Here is a 20,170-nt window from a genome sequence, read left to right as displayed (position 1 = left end):
CAACTTCATTGTTCCCGGGACCGACTCTTCCCAAAAGAGCCCAGGGGCAGCGCCTGCGCAGTGCGCGCTCTTTGTGCCAGGCTGCAGCGAGTTGTTTGTGTGTGTCTCTCCAAAGCGGCGGGGGCGGAGCCACAGGGGCGTGACTTGGCATCTCGCACTCTGATTGCCTGGCCGCAGGGAGATGGGCGGGCACAGGGCGGAGCTTCCGATAACAACACTCGGTGCCGGAGCCGGGGCTATTTGTTGCTGCGCCGCCACCGCCCGAGTCATGGTCCGCGCTTCTTTCTGGCTCTCTTAGCAGCAGCCGCCGCCGCCCTGCGATCACTGGCTTCACTTCCTCCTCCTCCTCTTCCTCTTGCTGAGCCACTCGCTTCCTAGCGCTATGACCGTTGTCTCTGTCCCGCAGCGGGAGCCGCTCGTCCTGGGCGGCCGCCTTGCGCCGCTTGGCTTTTCCACCCGCGGTTACTTTGGGGCCTTCTCGATGGTGACCACGGCTCCGCCGCCTTTACCCCGGATCCCGGACCCCCGGGCGCTGCCCCCGACCCTGTTCCTCCCTCACTTTCTAGGGGGAGACGGCCCCTGTGTGAGCCCCCAGCCTCGCGCTCCGGCATCTCTGCCCAACTGCAGCCTCGCGACGGCGGGAGGCACGCCTCGGGCGGCGCCGAAGAAGCGGCGGAAGAAGAAGGTGCGGGCCAGTCTGGCGGGCCAGCTGCCCAGCCGCTTCCACCAGTACCAGCAGCACCGGCCGAGTCTGGAGGGCGGCCGGAGCCCGGTGGCAGGCCAGAGCGGGGCGCCGGAGGTCCCGGGCCAGGCCGCCGTCTCGGGCCCGGCTCCTGCGACCGCCAGCCGGACTGAAGAGGCGAGCCCGGTCCCGGGGCCGCTGCGGCCCGCGGCGCCCGGCCAAGCCGCGCTCAGGAAAGAGGTAAGGCCGCGATGGGCTCGCGGGGACCGTTGGGGAGTGGCGGCCTCCAGACGGGCCACGGCCGGGCTCTGGGTCTGGGGCCGGGGCGGCGGAGGGGCGGGAGGGTGGGGGCGGGGTGGGGGGCGGCTGTTTACTCGCGAGGGAAGTTTCCGTGACGCCCGCTCGGTCCCGGCTGGGGGGAGGGGGCAGGGGAGGCATGCGCTGGCGCTGCCGATTGGCTGCCGGGAGCCAGCCAATGAGGGGAGCGGCTGCGCCCCAGCAACAGCCCCGATTTAGAAGGCTGGCGGCGTTCCAGGGGGTTTCGGCGTTCGGGGAGTGCGGGGAGGGGCGGGGGGCCGCGGGGGGGGGCTGACGTCAGCGCGCGCTACGTGCGGCGCGCTCCGGCGCTCATGAAGGAGGTGGGCGGCGGGCCGGGGGCGGCCGGACGGGGTCCGGGGGCCGGCGCCCGGCCTCCCGACGGCTGGCGGCTCCGGGGCCGGGAGTGCGGCGCGGAGACCGTGCGTGGCGCCCCGCGGTGGGCTGGGTTTTTGCCGGGAAGTGAACGCGGCCTTCGTGGGGCGCCCAATCCCGTGTAGGGCTGGGCCTGACCTACTTAGTGCGCTTTCAAGTTTCCGAGCGGGCGGCAGCGGCGCTGGCGTTGGCGTTCTCGGCCTGGAAAGCGCTACGGTTTGCATGTCAGTGTATCCGTTGAGCTGATCTCACCTGCCGCACCTCCTGCGGGCAAGGTCGTTACTGGTCCACGATAGATTTTCCAAGGAAGTTACTGGCTGAGTGCGCGTTGTACCGACCGACTGGGTTTGGATAAAATGCATTCGAGCCCCCAAGCGGGATTCAGTCCCGAGTGATTGGAGAGTGATCTTAGCGAAAGGAAGTGTTGTATGGACTCCCGTGACTTCAGTTTCGTAGTGAAAGTTAAGTTGCTGTCGTTCGGGAGTTTATTGGAGTTAGAGATGGGAGGTTTGTTAGCTGTGTCCTGGGGGAAAATTACTAAGCATGGCGGTCACTTTTCTGTGGATTGTCTTGGGTTCCTTCCGAGTCTCACTTAGCAGTAATAGTGATATTCTAAAAGCGAGCTCTTCTGCCTCTTCCTGGCCAGTGGGATTCTTTTCTAGAACGGGTATTACTACCAGAAGGCCAGAGCGTTCTGTTGGGCCGCAGATACCTTGAACTCCAGCTACGTAATAGTAGGCTGTTTCTAAACGTGCGTGGAAAATGGAATTAAAAGTAGAGGTTTATTTTCGTGCAAGAAAAAAAATTCACAGTACGTGGAAAACACAGCTTACGAAAACTGCATGAAAAATTTTTGCACGAAAATTAACTCCTACTTTAACTCAATATTCGCACTGACTTTCTGAAGTATCCTGTTATTTTTATGAGTATCCTGCTTAGTTACCATATTACAAATGTTGGAAGGACAATGAACTAAAGTCCTTTTATATCCTGTGGTGACTTGCCAGAGGTCCATGTCGGGCTTTAGCATTAGTGAAGCAAAGTTCTCAAGCGGCTGTTAAACCAGTAGGGGTCAGATGGAATAATTTTTGGTCACATGTGTTTGAAACAAAGCTCATTTACTCTTTACAGTAACGGAAGGAAGGTGGATTCTGGTTGCTTTGGGTTTTTTGCTTTTTTGACATTTTAGAAATGGTTCATGTTGCATACAGCTTCTAATTGAAAACAAAATAGACATCCAGTGATGTAAGGGGCGCATTTAAGTACTTAATCAATACAGTGAACTGAAGTCTAAGGGGACTTGTTGAAAGAAATACATAAAATATGTGAGGTTTATATCTTTGATTTTTATCCTTAAACTGTGTTCACGTTTATGTTCCTTGTCTTTATAGGTTTTAAAATCAAAGATGGGAAAATCGGAGAAAGTCGCCCTTCCCCACGGCCAGCTTGTTAATGGTATACACTTGAGTGAACAACCAAAGATAAACAGACAGAAAAGCAAATACAACTTGCCACTCACCAAGATCACCTCTACGAAAAGGAATGAAAATAACTTTTGGCAGGACTCTGTGTCATCTGATAGAATTCAGAAGCAGGAAAAAAAGCCTTTTAAAAATACAGAGAATATTAAAAACATGCATTTGAAGAAGTCAGCATTTCTGACTGAAGTGAGCCAAAAGGAGAATTACGCTGGCGCCAAGTTCAGTGATCCACCTTCTCCTAGTGTTCTGCCAAAGCCTCCTAGTCACTGGATGGGAAGTTCTGTTGAAAATTCCAACCAAAACAAGGAGCTGATGGCAGTGCATTTGAAAACACTGCTGAAGGTTCAAACTTAAGATTTCAGATTTCAGTGTGTATGTAAAACAGTTTTTTCCAACTTCCTGGACTCTTGAATTGGTACAGATCTGGAAATCTGCCTTGTTGCAATGTAAGAGTACAAAAGATGAGTTTAAAAAGTTACATACAAACAGCTTGTATTATATTTTATATTTTGTAAATACTGTATACCATGTATTATGTGTATATTGTTCATACTTGAGAGGTACATTATAGTTTTGTTATGAAAGTATGTATTTTGCCCTGCCCATGTGGCAGGTGATTTGTGTATATATATATACATATATATATATATAATGGAGAAATTTTAAGTGTGCTAAGGCACATGGAACACCAGTTTATTTGCACAAGGTACTGAGATTTTACCAAGAAACAGCTGTCAAATCTCAAGGTGAAGATCTAAATGTGAAGAGTTTACTAATGCACTACTGAAGTTTAAGTCTGTGGCACAATCATTGTAAACAATGGAGTTTTGTCTTTCGCTAAATTGATTTCTGCCTTCCAATCTAATTACTGGAAAAACTCCTCCCCATTTCTACCAAATTTAATTTTTTGTTTTTGGTATATATCCATTATTCAAATTTAAGATGCCTCTAATTTTAATGCCAACAAAATCGGTTGTAATCAAATTTTAAAGTAATAATAATTTGGCCTCCCCCCTTTAAACTAGTCTTGACTTTTTGTGTGTGACTGTCCTGTGTGTGGCCATGGGATTTTGTGTGACTGGATTTTTAACTTCTCATTTCACTGGCTCTGTTTTTGACTTTGTACTGATGATTCTTCCTCTACAAAATTTTGAGCAATTATTTAACATTTCTACCTCTTAGTGGGGAATTGCCCATCTCACAAGTGGAAATGGTAGTGGACAAAGTAAAATTGGTTAGTTTATGACTTAGAATATATTTTTATATGTAAACTTTTTTATGAAGTATTATTTGACTTAATATATGGTACATTTTTCAGTGTAAGACAATGACACCTATGTTTTATTACGTTAATCTTGAATGGTGGCACTTGTACTGAAAAAACATAGTTGATGCTGAAAACAGTGGGTGGAGATTTTGGAGGCTTGAAGATCAACATGGCAGTTCAAACCATTCTCAACATATTACCAATTCAAATTCTAAAATACACTTTCTATATGGTTTCACTTGTATAAACTGAAAGTTTGTCTCAAAGGAGAAAACTTTTCTGCGTAATTGGGCGACATTTAGAGAGGAAAAAGAAAAAAGATGTTAAAGGTACATACTTGAACATGATTCTTAAGGTTGAATTCATGAGAATGGTGCTACCTGGAGGTGTCTTAGGTCTCACACTGGTTCCCACAAGGAGAGTGAAGACTTCACTTTCTGTGTGGTGTAGGGAGTGTGAGCAGAAGCTTAAACTTGCTCTTAACTTGATACTCAGTGCCAGGAAGATAGGATGACTTGTTATGTAGCTGTCCCACAAAATTTGTGTAATAATGGCAAGGCATGCTATCTTGTATTTGCAGCTCTAGCCAGCCAACCATTCTTTGTCCCTGGGTATGAAATGCTTGTTCTTACAGAAAGAAATTAAGCTATGCTTTAATATTCATTGAATATTAGAACGGTTTAGAGAAATTGGTGCTAAAACTAATGTGAAAATATAGGTGAACTTTTCAGCCTTGGAAAATTATTTTCTGAGAATGCTAGAGTTAAAACATTGATAAATAGCTTTAAAGAAATGACAAGTAGACTATATTATAGTATTAAGATAGGTCTTACAGTTGTAAGAGTAAACATAAGTGAATTATACCAGATAATATAATATATATTCAGTGAGAAGGTACTGAATTTGTTTTGGTCAGTGATGTTAAGCCACCTTTATTTTTCTTCTGTTGGAATCTCTTGAAATGTTTCCTCTAATGTTGATGTAATTTGGCTTTGTGGATGTATGGGACCATGTAGTTCTTAGCTTCAGGCCTAAATTTATAGTGGCCTAAGGAAACAGCTTTTAATTGCAAAGGAGTAAAAGGTTTGTCAGCTTATGTGAGTGGAAAAAATTGTTGGCAGTGGCACTTGATTAAGCAACATGTTGCTGTGATTAGTATTTATGCTGAAGTTGTTTGGGGATAATCTGTACAATCTGATAATTGAGTTTACTCCGATGAGTGACAGCTGCTTTTATTTGCATTGATCTTGGTGCTAAGTTTTTGTTAGTGTCTTTGTAGGTAGATAAAGGAAAAGGCAATAAAAAGATCAAATTATACTATTACAAGGTTGACAGGAGCCATTTGTTTTTCAGTCTTTAAGACAGTTCTTAAATTTATGATGACTTTAGTGGTTTATAATTTAAAAGGAATATGTGTTAGGTCTGGGTATAGTCCTGTGTTCCCCAAATATTCCATTTCTTTCCTGTATTTTCATTTATCGGGAATAATGTGGCACACTAGTATGAGATTTGAATAAGGCCCCTTCATGCTCTGCTTGGGGAATACTTTGTATTTAGATTACTAGAAACTGTCTTTAATAAGACAACAATACCTACTTTTTGGTCTTTACCCTCTTTGTTGAACTTAAATTATCTGAGAAGGAACAGCAGGTGCCAGTTCAGCCTCCATGTTTCTGCTCAGAATGGTCCTAGAAGAGGGAGGTCCAGCTGGGAGCTGTGCAGTGACACAGTGTAATTAGAACTGTGAGGTGCTGTGGCTGTGGTGGATAAGCCCAGAGTCAGCTCTGTGCTGACCCCAGTCCCCCTCCCGCCAGCTCTCAAGTATGAGCATTAGATTTCAGAGGGAGGTTGGAGATCCCCTAGCCAAGTCTTAACTCTGGCAAGAGCAGCCTAAATAAATGGTTCAAGGTCACCAAAAAACCAACCACACACACACACACACACACACAAAAGGTGGGGGGGTGGTGGAGCTATTTTATTTGAAAGAGTCAAGAGAGACACAAAGAGATCTTTTATCTGTTGGTTCAGCTCCCAAATGGCCCTAAAGCCTGGGCTGGGCCAGTTTGAAACCAGGAGACTGGATCTCCATCCAGTTTCAAGCCTTAGATTAAGAAAAGGGAAGGAAAACTTTCTTCAGGAGTCTCAAGTACCTGGGCCATCTTAGGCTACTTTCCCAGGCACATTAGCAGCAGGGAGCTGGACTGAAAGTGGAGCAGCTTAATGCCTCCACCAGCCCTGGGAAGCCCATTTACAAGTTCACTCTAGAGTCTGAGTTTCAGCTTTGTGTTAGGTTTTGTAAATATCTACAATAATGGTGACCTAGATGAATTCTGACAGCTCCCAGGTTGAACAGTCTGTGGTTCTAGAAAGGCATTCACAGATTTTAATAGCACACTTCTGCCTGTGATTATGAAGAGTCCCTCTGTTTTGGGTTAACTTCACTAACCCTTTCCCTGTTGCTTGACATTGGGTTATTGTTGAAAAAGCATGTCTGATTTGATGTGTGGGGGACTTAGGTGTCTAAGTCCTGTGCAGAAAACAAGGGTAAATGGTAGAGCTGAAAAACTAGGTGAAATGAAGACAAAAACTGTATTCCCCTTATCTAGAGTAAGTGCCTGGAGAGGTAAACAAAAAACTTGCCTTTCCCAGAAGGAGGGACTAACTGCTGAGTAGGAGCTTGCCCTTCAGGAATCTGACACCTGAAAAACAGCGTTGGATTAAACCTTAAAAATCAAGAATATTGGACACAGAAGTGGAAAATAACTGGGAGAGAGCAGGCTGTCCAGGAGCTCAAGAGAAGTGCAAGGCAGGCAGACTGCTTAAAAGGCGTAATGGGGTAAGAAAATACAGGGTCTGGCATGTTAGGTGCAGAGCTTTGGTGGTGTTCTGTGAGCAGGGCACAGTCATCAGAGGTTGGTGAGAACAGGTAGAACAGCTTGGAAAGAAAAACTTGCAACAGGAAGAGCATCTGAGAGTGTTGGTAGCTACAGGGAAAAAGGCCCTATAGGACATCAGAGGGAAATCGGAGGTGGGGTTACTTGGTGGGGGGCTTGTGGGAGGGAGAATTGAGAATTGAGCTTTTGCGAGGGGTAGGGAAAGGTTTTCAAATTGAGTGCCTAGGAAGATAAATCTGGCATTTAGGGAACTGCAGAGGGAGGGGATTGTAGAGGAGCATGACCTGGCATGCTAAACTTGGAGGTGCCTGTAGGTCATCCCTAGAAAGGCCCAGCAAGCAGAAGCTAGGTCAGACCTAGTGGTACAGCCGACAAATAGGGCACAGAAGTAGTAACCACAGCACGAAAGTGGAATATTTTATCTTCCTGTATCCATCCTCAGGCTTAACTCTGACTAGTACTCTCGAGCTCATGCTGTCTTCTGATTTTGTCAAATTAGAATGTTTTTCTTCATCAAATAGTGTTAGATGGTGGTTGGTTTCTCTGTCCAGCTACATGTAACTTAAGTTCTGAATTCTGATAGCAGGAGCCCAGGTGGTGGAGGATGGAAGAAAGTTTTCCTTCCCTTTTCTTAATCTAAGGCTTGAAATTAGATGAAGCTGACCTCTTCTAATTCTGTTTCTCTTTTTGTACCTCTCCCGTCTCCTAGTGACCCTTACTATCGTATTGCTGAATGGATTATCCTATTTTTTTATGGGGTGGAAGGCAACAGATGGCTTTCAGTTGAGGGTATTGCATATATTTCTGTAGACTCAGGTACAAAAGTCTGAGCATCCACCTATAAATATTTGACTTTTTGAGGGGTGTTGCTAAACAATGTGTGTGTTTGTTTTTTAAGAGTGGACAGTGAGAGAAAGCGACAGAGAAAAAGGTCTTCCTTTTGCCGTTGGTTCACCCTCCAATGGCCGCCACGGCTGGCGCGCTGCGGCCGGCGCACCGCGCTGATCCGATGGCAGGAGCCAGGTGCTTCTCCTGGTCTCCCATGGGGTGCAGGGCCCAAACACTTGGGCCATCCTCCACTGCCTTCCCGGGTCACAGCAGAGAGCTGGCCTGGAAGAGGGGCAACCGGGACAGAATCCGGCGCCCCGACCGGGACTAGAACCCGGTGTGCCAGCGCCGCTAGGTGGAGGATTAGCCTATTGAGCCGCGGCGCTGGCCAACAATGTGTTTTTTAAACACGGGCTTTCCTTGCTGAGTATCTGATTCTTGAGCTAATATCTCTTTGATTTTGTTTTTAAGATTTATTTGAAAGTTTCTCATCTGCTAGTTCACACCACAAATGCCCACAACAGCCAGGGTGAGGCCAAGCCAAAACCAGGAGCAGCTGGTCTCCTATATGGGTGGCAGGAACACAGGTATTGAGCCATCATCTGCTCCTGCCCAGGCACATTAGGAAGCATAGAATAGCTGGAACTCAAACCAGGCCTTCTGATCCGGGATGTGGGCTTTCCAAGTGGTGGCTGTGGGTGCTGTGCCACAGTGCCCACTAGTTTTCTTTGATTATTGTACTTCATTCCTTTCTTTTTTGAATCCATAAATCCTTCTGAAGATTCTTCAAAACTGTTCCATAATAGTTCATTTAAGGACAGAGTATATGTTCTGAAGTGAGAAGACAGAATCGTGTAAGCACAAAATGTCATTCCAGAAATATTTTTTAAACATGGAATTTTAATTGTGTTTTTTTTTTTTTTATATATATTGCTATTTATAAACATGAATTTAGTCTTTGGGAAACTTCCTGGAAAGTTAGGAGCCTCTGAAGGTAGGGTTTTAAGGATTGGGGATAATCTCTTGGGCTTGAACTAACCCTGTTCTTTAGATCCCTCGTAGATTGTGTTGAATTAATCACTGACAGTTTTCAGATTGCTACTTGTTTTTTAACTTTTTTTAAAAGACGTATTTATTTATTTGAGAGGGAGAGTTAGACATAGAATCTTCCATCTCCTGGTTCACTCCCCAAATGGCTGTAACACCCGGAGCTGGGCTGATCCAAAGCCTGGAGCGCGGGAGGGGGGCCCTCCAGGTGCAGAGTGCCCAAGAGGGCAGGGGCCCAAGCACTTGGGCCGTCTTCCACTGCTTTCTCAGGCCATAGTAGAGAGCTGGATATGAAGTGGAGCAGCCACCTACTACACCACAGTGCAGGCCTAGATTGCTACTTTTCATATCCTTCGTGCTTCTCTTGGTTTTAAATTAAATATACTAAAATGTATTTAAGTAACACCCAGGAATTATATTTGCAAATTTCAGCTTAAATTATAAAAAACCCCAAATTTAACTAATTTTTTATAAAAGGTGTTGCCTTTACTGAGGATTTAAAAAATTTATTTATTTGAAATGTAGAGTTAGAGGAGAGACATTAGCAGGGAACTGGAGCAGCTGGGACTTGAACCCATGCTCACATGGGATGCTAGCATCCCAGGCAGCAGCTTAACCCACTGTGCCATAATGCCAGCTCCCATGACTCATTGTTGGAATTATAGAATGCATTTTCTAGAGTTGAGTTCATGTGTGTACTCTGTAGCTTATCTCGGGCTATGTGGCATTCATTACAGTTTCTGAATTAAGGAACGATAGGGACAAAATGGGAAGGTTGATGGAAGCAACCTATATTTTATGATCATCAAGATGCATATTTGTCATCTTTGATCAGCAGATTACATGTTCTATTCAAGCTCCATTTAATTAAAACAGGTCAGAGATCATGAACATTTAACAGCATAAATAAAAGGCAATGATCTTTTTTGTTCTTAAAGCTTTAGGTATTTGAGAGAAGAGCCAATAAGAGCCAGCGAGCCTCCATCTGCTAGTTTGCTCCCCAAAAGGCCACAGCTGGGCCAGGTCAAAGCCAGGAGCCAGGAACCAAGTTCTTGAGCCATTTTCTGTTGCCTTCCCAGGCACATTAACAAGGAGCTGGATAGGAAGTGGAGCAGCTGGGAGTCAAACCAGCACTACAATATGGGATGCTAGGCGTCCTAATTGGCAGGATAGCCCAGTGTGCCACAATGCTGGACTTGAAAATGACTTTAAGATTATTTAAAGGCAGAGTTGCAGAGAGAGAGAGAGGTCTTCCATCTACTGGTTCACTCTCCAGATGGCTGCAACAGCTGGAGCTGCGCCGATCCAAAGCCAGGAGCCAGGAGTTTTTTCCGGGTCTCCCATGTGGGTACAGGGGCCCAAGCACCTGGGCCATCTTCCACTCCTTTTCCAGGTTATAGCAGAGAGCTGGATTAGAAGTGGAGCAGCTGGGACTTGAACCCGAGCCCATGTAGGACATTCTTAATAGTGATGTATCATCCACATGGTGATGATGCCTGCCCCATAAATTTAAAATTCCATGTTTTCTCACAAATTTTTTGAAGTACTCTCATGTATTTAAGATGCCATCAAAAGTTTCAAAGCAGGAGATGAAAGAAGATGGGATTTTAGGGGCAGGCATTATAGCACAGCTGATTAAGCCAGTTTCCCTTATCTGAGTGCTAGTTTGAGTCCTGGCTACTCTGCTTCTGACTGAGCACCCTGCTTATGTGTCCTGGGCGGCAGCAGATGATGGCTCCACTTGGATGGAGTTCCTGGTCCCTGGCTTTGACCTGGCCCAATTCTGGCTGTTTCCAGCATTTGAGAAGTAAACCAGTAGATGGAAGATCTGTTACTCTGTCTTCAAGTAGAAGAAAATAAACATTAAAAAAGAAAAAAGAAGAAAAGAAAAAGATCTATTTTATAAGGGTGATTCTGACAGAAACGTGGAGGAAGAATCAGAGGTGGTATAGAGGTGGTATCAGCACATCAGTTAACAGGCTCTCGCATGTGATACGTTTTCACACAGACCACAGACCATCGCTGCTCCGTGTCATTTCTCCTTAGAAGGAACCGTGACTGGGAGAGGCCGCCTGCAGGCCTGTGGCAGGAAAGGTGCAGGAGGCGGCTAGAGTATCTTGTCTTGTCGGAAGAGGGGAGCCATCAGAGGCTTCCGGGGCCAGGTCCAGAGGATTCTGAAGACAGTGGCAGCTAAGGACGGGGCAACCTGAGTGTCACAGTAATGACTGCAGGGTGGGCGTTTGGTGCAATGGTTAACTGACCACTTGGGACACTAGCGCTGGTTTCAAGTCCAGGCTACACTTCTTGTAGCCTGCTAACGTGTGCCATGCATGGGAAGTAGCAGGTGACAGCTCAAGTCCTTGGGCCCGAGCCCACATGGGAGATCTGGATGGAGTTCCAGCCTCCTGGTTTCAGCCTGGCCTACTCCTGGTTATGGCAGGCACTTGGGGAGTGAACCAGCAGATGGAAGATTGTTGTCTCTGCATTTCAGAGAACAGGACAATAAAAAATATTTTAAAAATAAGAATTTTAAACATAGCTGCAATGATTAAAATGTATCAAATATATTTAAGTGCCTAAGTTCATAATAATAGTAAACAAAAAAAGCCTAATTCATCTCATTTTTTAAGGCTAACTCTCCTCTGCAAAGTTACACCTCAGAGTAACTCAAACAGTTGACTTTGTTTTTTTAAGATTTATTTATTTGAAATGCAGAGTTACAGAGAGGCAAAGGTGGAGAAAGGGAGAGCTTCCATCCACTGGTTCACTCCCGAAATGGCTGTAATGGCCAGGGCTGCGCCAGGCTGAAGCTAGGAGCCAGGAGCTTCTTCCAGGTCTCCCATGGGTGTGCTGGGGCCCAAGAACTTGGGCCATCTTCTACTGCTTTCTCAGGCCATAGTAGAGAGCTGGATCAGAAGTGGAGCAGCCCCTCAGACTGGCACCCATGTGGGATGCCGGCACTGCAGGTGGTGGCCTAACCCACTATGCCACAATGTGGGCCTCACAGTTGACTTTTTTCTTAAAAATATTCCAGTCAACAATAAAGAAGGAATTACAGCATTAGAAGATTGTAGTTTTTCAACCCTAGTGCTATAATGGGTCCAGGCAATGGCCATACAGGCCTGCTAAACTGAAGAGAAACCACCAGACATCCATCCCTTCTGAAGGAAGTTCCCATCGTACCTGTGAAATGGCTCTTGTACTAAATGCCTGCTCCAAAAACTTCAACAATAGTTCACTCCCCAAATGCTCTAAGTAGCCAGGGCTGGGCCACACCAAAGCCAGTCTATCTGGGTCTCTCATGTAGATAGAGGAGCTCGACTACTTGAGCTACCACCTGCTTCCTAGGTGCATTAGCAGGAAACTGAATCAGAAGGGCAAAGCAGCCAGGATCCAACCGGCACTCCAATATGGGAGCCCACGAAGCAACACCCACCCTTGGGAGATTGTTTGAACTTAAAGTCCTGTTTAATAGCATTTCAGCCATTATGCTAGGATTAAGCTAAGAAAACTGGAATGCAGGTATTTCTTTAGAAAACTGGTGGTCATAAGCCAAGAATTCTGGGTTGCTTCCATCACTCCTCCAGGAGGGATTTCTAAAAAGCTTATCGCAGGGCCAGCACTGTGCTGACGTGGGCTAAGCCTCCACCTGCAGTGCTGGCATCCCATATGGACGCCAGTTTGTTTCTGTCCCGGCTGCTCCACTTCTGATCCAGTTCTCTGCTTATGGCCTGGGAAAGCAGTGGAGGATGGCACCCTGAACCTGTGTGAGAGACCCGAAAGAAGCTCCTGGCTCCTGGTTTCAGATTGGCCCAGCTCTAGCCATTGCGGCCATTTGGAGAGTGAACCAGTGAATGGAAGACCTCTCTCTCTCTCTCAAATCAATCAATCAATCTTTAAAAAAAAAAAATACGTGGCCATTTCATTAACAGATTTATACTCCTGGAGTGGGAGTAATTTCAATGACACACTTTCTGAGGAAATATTCACCCTGCACAATCTAACACTCGAAAGGTAAAATGGTGAACACACAATCTATTTTAGGACTAAATATCGACTACTGGAGAGCATTCTCTTACTTGAAAAGGTTGGGCCTTTTAAATTTTCTAGGAACCTTCTGAAATGCTTAATTTGTAATTGGTTTCATAGCTTATAAAAAATGTAGGTTCAGGATAGTGTTTTGAATTACATATACTTAAAATCACATAGTACTTAAAAAATAAGTAACCGATAATCCACTTAGCATCTGTCTACTTCCACAAGCTGCCATTCTTTCTTTTCACAAGTTCAGAGTAATGGCGTATCCTTAGACTAAAAAAAAATTCAACAAAGAGCAATTATGGGACCGTTTTCCCAAAATAGAATAAAAACATCCTTACACCACGCTTTGCAAAACACTACTGTTGGGCCTAACAGTCTCTGCACATTTACTTTTTGGTCATCACTTCTTTACATGGTTTCCTTAAATAAAAGTAGTAGTATTTGTCAATTATTCACAATACTTTTTTAACTTTAGAGAAGTGGAGTCAACCTGAACTATCTAACACTTCTACCCAGTACTGTCATATTTCAGAAAATGTATTTGACTCAATTACTTTGTATTTAATTTTATGAACATCTTAAAGGTACATATGATCAATTTTCCAGGACCTGGTAGAGTACAGTTACTGCTGTGGTACTGAATACTCTGTTTTTATCAAGGGACTACTTTTACACGCTAAAGTGCATACCATCGATTTTATACTTGGAAATGTCTTCTAATCAATTTTATGTCTAAATAAAAAAATGAAAAGTGAAGTCAACGTCTGCCTACTCTGTACTTGGCACTCTGGGGTATCTTCTTAAAGTCTTCAACTCTGGGACAGATAAAGCCACATTTTACAGGCAAAGATGCTAGATAATTTGGACAAGGTTGCGTAGCCAGTGAATAGGGGTATGGAAGTACCCAAGTCCAAGTCCTTGGATCTGCCTCTCACATGGGAGACCCGGACTGAGTTCCAGGCTCCTGGCTTCAGCCTGGCTCAGTCCTGGCCATTGCAGCCATTTGGGGGGTGAATCAGCAATGGTAGCTTGCTCACTGGCTCTGTCCTCCTCTAACTCTGCCTTTCAAATACTTTAAAAATAAAAGCAGTAACTCTTAACTGTAATGAACAGTGTATCTGATAATAGCTGTATTTCCAGGAGACATTATATAAAGTCTTGAGTTTAGCTAATTTATGTTTAAAAATAAATTAACCCAGTGGCGTAAGATTACATCGTGGCTCCAAGCAGCTGCAAAATACCAGCTGTTAAACAGAAATTGGGCACTAGCCATCAGGATATCAAGAAAACAAGCTGATGCAGTGGGTTATGTTTCACTGTAGTTTACCCTCCATGACCCTGAACGGGGCATGGGGTGGGCGGTAGTTTCCCCGCACTAAACTTGCGAAGTATCTAAACATCCGTAAGCAAAGAGCTGGATTGGAAGAGGAGCAGCCAGGAATCAAACCAGCACCCATGTGGGATGCCAGCATCACAGGTGGTACTTTTACCTTCTATGTCACAATGCTGGCCCAACATATTCTTTTTAAAGGAATTGGTCACAGGTGTCTAAAATTAAAACATTTGCTTTATTTGTTAACAGTCTTGCCCTCTCTCTTTTAAATAGTTCAAGAACAAATCCAATAACAAAAGTGAACCCCAGAATGAAGATACTTCCAAAAGACAGTTTCCAGGATACCCAGAGAATCAATCTTCACCTACAGTCACTTTTTCACCCAGAAATTCCCACATAGGATGTGGGTATTTTAAGCTGGTGGGTTTTTAAAATTTATTTTGAAAGAGTTACAGACAGAAAGAGACGGAGAGAAATCTTCCATCCACTGGTTCACTACCTAGATGGCCACAACAGCCAAGGCTGGGACAGGCTGGGATAGGCCAGGAGCTTCATCTAAGTCTCTCACTTGTGTGCAGGAGCCCAAGGACTTGGGCCATCCTCCTCTGCTTTTCCAGGGACATTAGCAGGGAGCTAGACCAGAAGTGGAGCAACCAGGTCTCCAACTGGCACCCATATGGGAGGCTGGCATCACAGGCAGAGGCTTTACCTGCTGCATCACAGTGCGGCCCCCTCAAGTCATTTTTAACTGGAGCCAACAGGCATTTTTATTCCTAATTCAGGTGTCCCTTTCAACTTCTTAGTTTAGCATCTATGAAAGACTTCCTAAACAATACCACACAACACTCACGGAGAGGCCTCTCAAAGTTAACATCTGTGTGCCCTTGTTAACTTCTCTGCAACCATTCCTTGACTGTAATGGTCTTTTTAAGACTGTTGCAACGAATAAATAGGTAACTTAAAACTTAAGAGAGCAGTGCCAATCACACTGTAAAGACTCAAGAGTTTGAGCTATAGTAATTCCAGTTTTTCTAAGATTTATTTATTTTTTTTGAAAGAGTACAGAGATGGAGAGGCAGAGAGAGAGAGAGAGAGATGTCTTCCATCTGCTGGAAAGAGTAGAGAGGGAGAGGCAGAAATATTTTCCATCCGCTGGTTCACCCCCCAGATGGCCATAGTGGCCAGCGCTATACCAGGCCAAAGCCAGGAACCCTGAGCTTCCTCTGGGTCTCCCACATGGTTGAAGGGCCCCAGGCACTTGGGCCATCTGCTGCTGCTTTCCCAGATGCATTAGCAGGGAGCTGGATAGGTAGTGGAGCAGGCGGGACCCAACCAAGGATGCCAGTGCTGCAGGGGGTGGCTTAATCCCCTATGCCGCAGCACGAGCCCCCAGCTTTTCCATCAAACCAAAAAGTATCCCCTCTTCAACAGCCTAGAGATTAAACAGAAAAACCAAATCACGGGGCCAGCGCTGTAGTGCAGCGGGTTAATGCCCTGGCCTGAAGCACCGGCATCCAATATGGTTGCCGGTTTGAGACCAGGCTGCTCCACTTCCAATCCAGCTCTCTGCTACGGCCTGGGAAAGCAGAAGATGGCCCAATCCTTGGGCCCCTGCACCCACATGGGAGACCAGGAAGAAGCTCCTGGCTCCTGGCTTCGGATTGGCGCAGCTCTGGCTGTTGCGGCCAATTGGGGAGTAAACCAGTGAATGGAAGATCTCTCTCTCTCTCTGTGTAACTCTTTCAAATAAATAAATAAATCTTTAAAAAATAAAAACCAAATCAGAGGTAAATGAAAGGATTAAATCTATTCAGGAATATTGCTTTACCTTTTTACCAAGATAATTTGTGATATTATAATCATTTTCTAGTTGTTATTTAAAATAACTGCATTTATGTGTGTAAACTCATTTAGAAAACAGTAACAATTACTATTAATATCTTATTTTTCAGACTCCCGTTTAAATTTTCCATAGTGCCACATAATTGTATAACTAAATTTTATTATAGCTGAACACTTCCAAGAGTTGTAATTCTGAAATAAATTTTGGCATGATTAAATAGAGAAAATCTTTTCATAAAGTACAATATACATGAATTTAGGGTACTTGTCCAAATATTACCAGCATACAAATTATTCTGTAAAGTTGTTTCTTACATATAGGATCTAAAATGCAAAGAAAAATGGGATTTGTATTCAAAACAAACAGAAGCAACGCTGGCTCCTGTATACTAAAATATAAGACAAGACACGTTTTTCTTAAGCACTCTAGATACAAACATTAACTATATGGACTGAGAACTTTCAAGTTTCAATAATATAATTCAACAAGGTATACAAGTAGAGCTCTATAAATATATCCCCCGTAATAATCATATGTAAAATCATTTTATCACAAATACTACCAAAACCCTCTGAAAAATGTGAACTACAAACACATCTTAAAAGAAATTCTTAGTTATAACAACTACAAAACAGTAAATATCAACAGTTATTTGGTTTAAAAAAATGAAAGGTCGTGTCATGTAAAATTCAAATACTGTCAAGTTGGTTTTTGACCACGTAGTCTTGAATTTCATAATACAGGTACTAAATACTCTTTCAAAAATAATAAGACAGTTTATATAATTTAAAATCTTGAGCTGGAGCTCTAAGAAGAATGAATTAAATAGCAGATGAAAAGTAGGTATGTAGAAATAATGATATAAAATATGATTTGTATACAAAATGTACCACTCTTCAAATGTATAAGACTTAATATAAATATTTTTACATTTTGATTTTTGTACTCCATAATCAAAATTCAGTATTTATAGACTGTTTTGATATTTCTGAAGTGAACTTGGTGCAGGATGGAATTTCCTGTTGCTGTATCTAAATTGTTCTACCCCATAAAAATGTATCCTTGAACACAGGGGAAAATTTTATCTTTTGGATATTTGACCTCTATATAAATTTTACTTTTGGAGAAATTAGATTTTGTAATTTGAACTAATGTTCACCAGGAATTGGCCTAAGTTTAAATAGAAGATACAACAGAGAAATAGGTGTCAAATACTTTAAGTCCACCTTAGGTAATTATATAGTCATAATTACTTTTTACATGAATGTAAAGTGCTTTAAAGTAAAAAATAAAATCTAATTATTTTCTAAATTAGTTCAATTTTACCCACTTCCTTTGAAAAGTACCCTTCTGCTACAATGTAAACAAAAAATGGTATGTAAAATGTAACATCAGACACATCATAATTTGTGGTGTGGGCCCTTACATTGAAACCAAATCTTTATTAATCCAAAGCTAGAGGATTTTCTTTCTTCCACATGCCCAAAGTAACTAGTAACAATTCACATTTTCTGTAAGCCTTGAAGAATTTTTATTTAACATAATAAGAGGTTTAATAATTTATATTAAAGACTATGTAGTACTCCTTTGTTGCTGTTCACCAACTGTTTTTATGACGGTAACTCCGAGATCTGGAATGTGACCGGCAATGGGAATGCTTTGCGGTTTGTGCTTTAGTTTCAGAATTGGTGTACCCTTTGGGAGATTTACATGGGGATCTTGCTATGGAGTCAGAATGTCTTCCATGTGATCTTGATTTTGTTCCTGAGCTAGTTTGCTTTTGAGGTGAACTTGATTGTGATTTTCCTATTGACTTGGACCTTTTTTGTAAGGACTTGGACCTTGATCGTCCTCTGGAACCAGAATTTCTTCTTGGAGTTCTTGACTGCCTTGCTGAGGTAGACCGCCTTGGTAGTGATTTGGAACGAGACTTAGACTGGCTGTAAGAAAACCGCCGGTGTCGTGACCTGCAAACAGTCATAATGTTAAAGCACGTTTTCCACACAGGACAACAGGTAAGAAACACTCTCAGGAACTTAGACACTTTATGTAACAGTAGTTATGTTTTTACTACTGTTACTCTTTTATAACATATAAAAAATTCTGATTCATTTTGCATGCTTTTAGTTTAAACATAAAGGAAAAGTTTGCAATATTTGTTATACTAGAATATATGACCAAAAGACTTTTTTAAAGATTAAAGTGATTTCAACTTTTTTTTCTAAAAGGTAGAGAGAGAGGGAGAGGGAGAAAGTTCCCTCCCCAAATGCCTACAACAGGCGGAGGCTGAAGACTGAAGTCCAGAACTCAATCTGGTTCCCCCATAAGGGTGTCAGGAACCTAATTTGTTTGTTTCTTTTTTTTTTCTTTTTAAAGATTATTCATTTACCTGAAAGGCAGAGTTACAGAGAGGCAGAGGCAGAGACAGAGGTCTATACAGTGGTTCATTCCCCAAATGGCCGCAATGGCCAGAGCTGGGCAGATCTGAAGCCAGGAGCCAGCAGCTTCTTCAAGTCTCCCACGGGGGAGCAGGGGCCCAAGGACCTGGGCCATCCTCCACTGCTATCCCAGCCATAGCAGAGAGCTGGACTGGAAGTGGAGCAGCCAGGACTCGAACTGGCGCCCATATGAGATGCCGGCACTGCAGGTAGTGGCTTTACCTGCTACGCCACAGCACTGGCCCTGGGACCCAATTTCTTGAGCCATCACCTACTGTCCCCAGAGTGCACATTAGCAGGAAGCTAGAACAGAGAATGGAACCAGGACTCAAACTTATGCACTCTAATAGGGGGTGTAGGTATCCCAAGTGATGGCTCCACTGTCAAATGCCTGTGCTGACCAAAAGGGGTTTACATTACTGGATATCTAAAGGTCAATTCTGAAAAAGGTCCTGCATATTTAACCTTGGTTGCACAGCACTTAATGAGGTACAAAATCCTGAATGGGGGAGGGAGTAAAATTTTTAAAAGGAGAGAGGAAAGAAATAAGACTTCTGGGTCCTGCTTGATAAAGCAGATTGTATTAGACCAATCTCTCCACATAAGTATATGAAAAAGTTGTACGACATTTGTAAAATGACTGAAGGCACTGGAGAGTAACTAACACAAGCAGAACTTGAGGCATTACAAACCTTGGCTCTTTTACTAAGATTGCTTTTCAAAGGATAGTATGGGGCATTTGTGTACAAAAATGCTGTCTGACTAAGCTGGAGAGACAGATGTTAGAATTCAGAGCTAACCAAATGGCTGGGACTTGAGAAGTCAAAATCCCAGAGACGAGGTAATTATACATATACAGACCAAAATAACTTTTTTTTTTTTTTTTTTTGACAGGCAGAGTTAGACAGAGAGAGAGAGAGAGACAGAGAGAAAGGTCTTCCTTTTGCCGTTGGTTCACCCTCCAATGGCCGCCGCAGCCGGCACGCTGCAGCCGACGCATCCCGCTGATCCGAAGCCAGGAGCCAGGTGCTGCTTCTGGTCTCCCATGCGAGTGCAGGGCCCAAGTACTTGGGCCATCCTCCACTGCCTTCCCTGGCCACAGCAGAGAGCTGGCCTGGAAGAGGGGCAACCGGGACAGAATCCGGCGCCCCGACCGGAACTAGAACCCAGTGTGCTGGCGCCACAGGCGGAGGATTAGCCTAGTGAGCCACGGCGCCGGCCACAAAAGAACTCTTAAACTCTGCCTGCGAATCTGCCTGTGAATCTCCTTATGTCACTGGCCATCTTATGCACTGGATGCGACTCTAAGAGGTCAGCAAAAAACGGCAATTGGGAAATTGAAGAACAGAGCTGAAATGAGAGATACAGTGCTAGGTGGGGGGCTGTAGTTCAGGCCCCTAAAAGCTGATAAAGTTGAGGAAGCTTGGGCAACAATCTACGATTTCAACTGCTTGAATTTTCACCCAACAGCCAATGAAAAAGATTTGAAGTGTATGAAAAAATAGGCAAAAATTACTGAAGTAAAAATGCCTTAAAACTAAGGAAAATTAAAGACAAATGGATCCAAAGTGATTTGGAATTTGGCATTATCAGACAGAATTTTAAAAATTACTGAGTAATATGTTC

The 20,170-nt window shown here is 43.9% G+C and overlaps 2 protein-coding genes across 4 annotated transcripts in view; one reads left to right on the top strand and one right to left on the bottom strand.

The window, feature by feature from the left end:
- Positions 1–206: 206 nt before the first annotated feature.
- On the top strand, positions 207–13,691 carry PNRC1 (proline rich nuclear receptor coactivator 1). The gene is made up of 2 exons (XM_002714575.5): positions 207–922; positions 2,764–13,691. Exons 1-2 carry the CDS (start codon positions 383–385, stop codon positions 3,205–3,207), a joined length of 984 nt encoding a protein of 327 aa, XP_002714621.2. The 5' UTR covers positions 207–382; the 3' UTR covers positions 3,208–13,691.
- SRSF12 (serine and arginine rich splicing factor 12) overlaps positions 12,847–20,170 on the bottom strand; it is a 27,631-nt gene continuing 20,307 nt past the window's right edge. For all 3 annotated transcript variants that reach the window (XM_008263202.4, XM_070073789.1, XM_051855469.2), the window contains one exon: positions 12,847–18,073. In XM_008263202.4, the coding sequence (XP_008261424.1) occupies positions 17,704–18,073 (370 nt within the window). In that variant the 3' untranslated portion in view covers positions 12,847–17,703. The remainder of the gene's footprint in view (positions 18,074–20,170) is intronic.

The sequence above is a fragment of the Oryctolagus cuniculus genome, chromosome 5 (genome assembly GCF_964237555.1).
Source record: "Oryctolagus cuniculus chromosome 5, mOryCun1.1, whole genome shotgun sequence".
In the NCBI taxonomy this organism is placed as follows: domain Eukaryota; kingdom Metazoa; phylum Chordata; class Mammalia; order Lagomorpha; family Leporidae; genus Oryctolagus; species Oryctolagus cuniculus.
The sequence above is the reverse complement of the archived record's forward strand: the minus strand, read 5'-3'. Positions and strand labels throughout refer to the sequence as shown.